Genomic DNA, 365 nt, shown 5'->3' on the forward strand with positions numbered 1-365 from the left:
GAACGTAATAGTATAAAGAATAAACGTCTTTTCAGGTCCGAAATACACTTGAGCGAGGTAAAACTTGCGGCAGGAGAAGGTTTATTATTAACATTTTCAGAATAAGGCAAATATATTCTATTTTCTTTTTTCCGTATCCACGATATATTGTCTCTAAGCATTGTGCAGACCTTGAAAATAAATAATCGTACTTATCAGCATTTTTGAGATATCCCTAAATAGTAAAATGAGTGTTTAAAAAATTATTGCTTGTGGCCATAAAATTCCCTGGTTTCACTGCCATTATCTCTTTAGTTTTATCAATGACATTGCTATTATATAGTGTAGCACTTCCGTCGCTTTACAATTCTCATTTTATACCAAAA

The 365-nt window shown here is 31.8% G+C and overlaps 1 protein-coding gene across 1 annotated transcript in view; it reads left to right on the top strand.

The window, feature by feature from the left end:
- Positions 1–194, top strand: part of LOC119593032 (maltase A3-like) — a gene marked incomplete in the record, with an annotated part of 10545 nt that extends 10351 nt beyond the window's left edge. The window contains 1 exon segment of the mRNA XM_037941928.1: positions 36–194. Within this exon segment, the coding sequence (XP_037797856.1) occupies positions 36–105 (70 nt within the window).
- Positions 195–365: the final 171 nt, after the last annotated feature.

The sequence above is a fragment of the Penaeus monodon genome, chromosome 31 (genome assembly GCF_015228065.2).
Source record: "Penaeus monodon isolate SGIC_2016 chromosome 31, NSTDA_Pmon_1, whole genome shotgun sequence".
Taxonomy (NCBI): Eukaryota; Metazoa; Arthropoda; class Malacostraca; order Decapoda; family Penaeidae; genus Penaeus; species Penaeus monodon.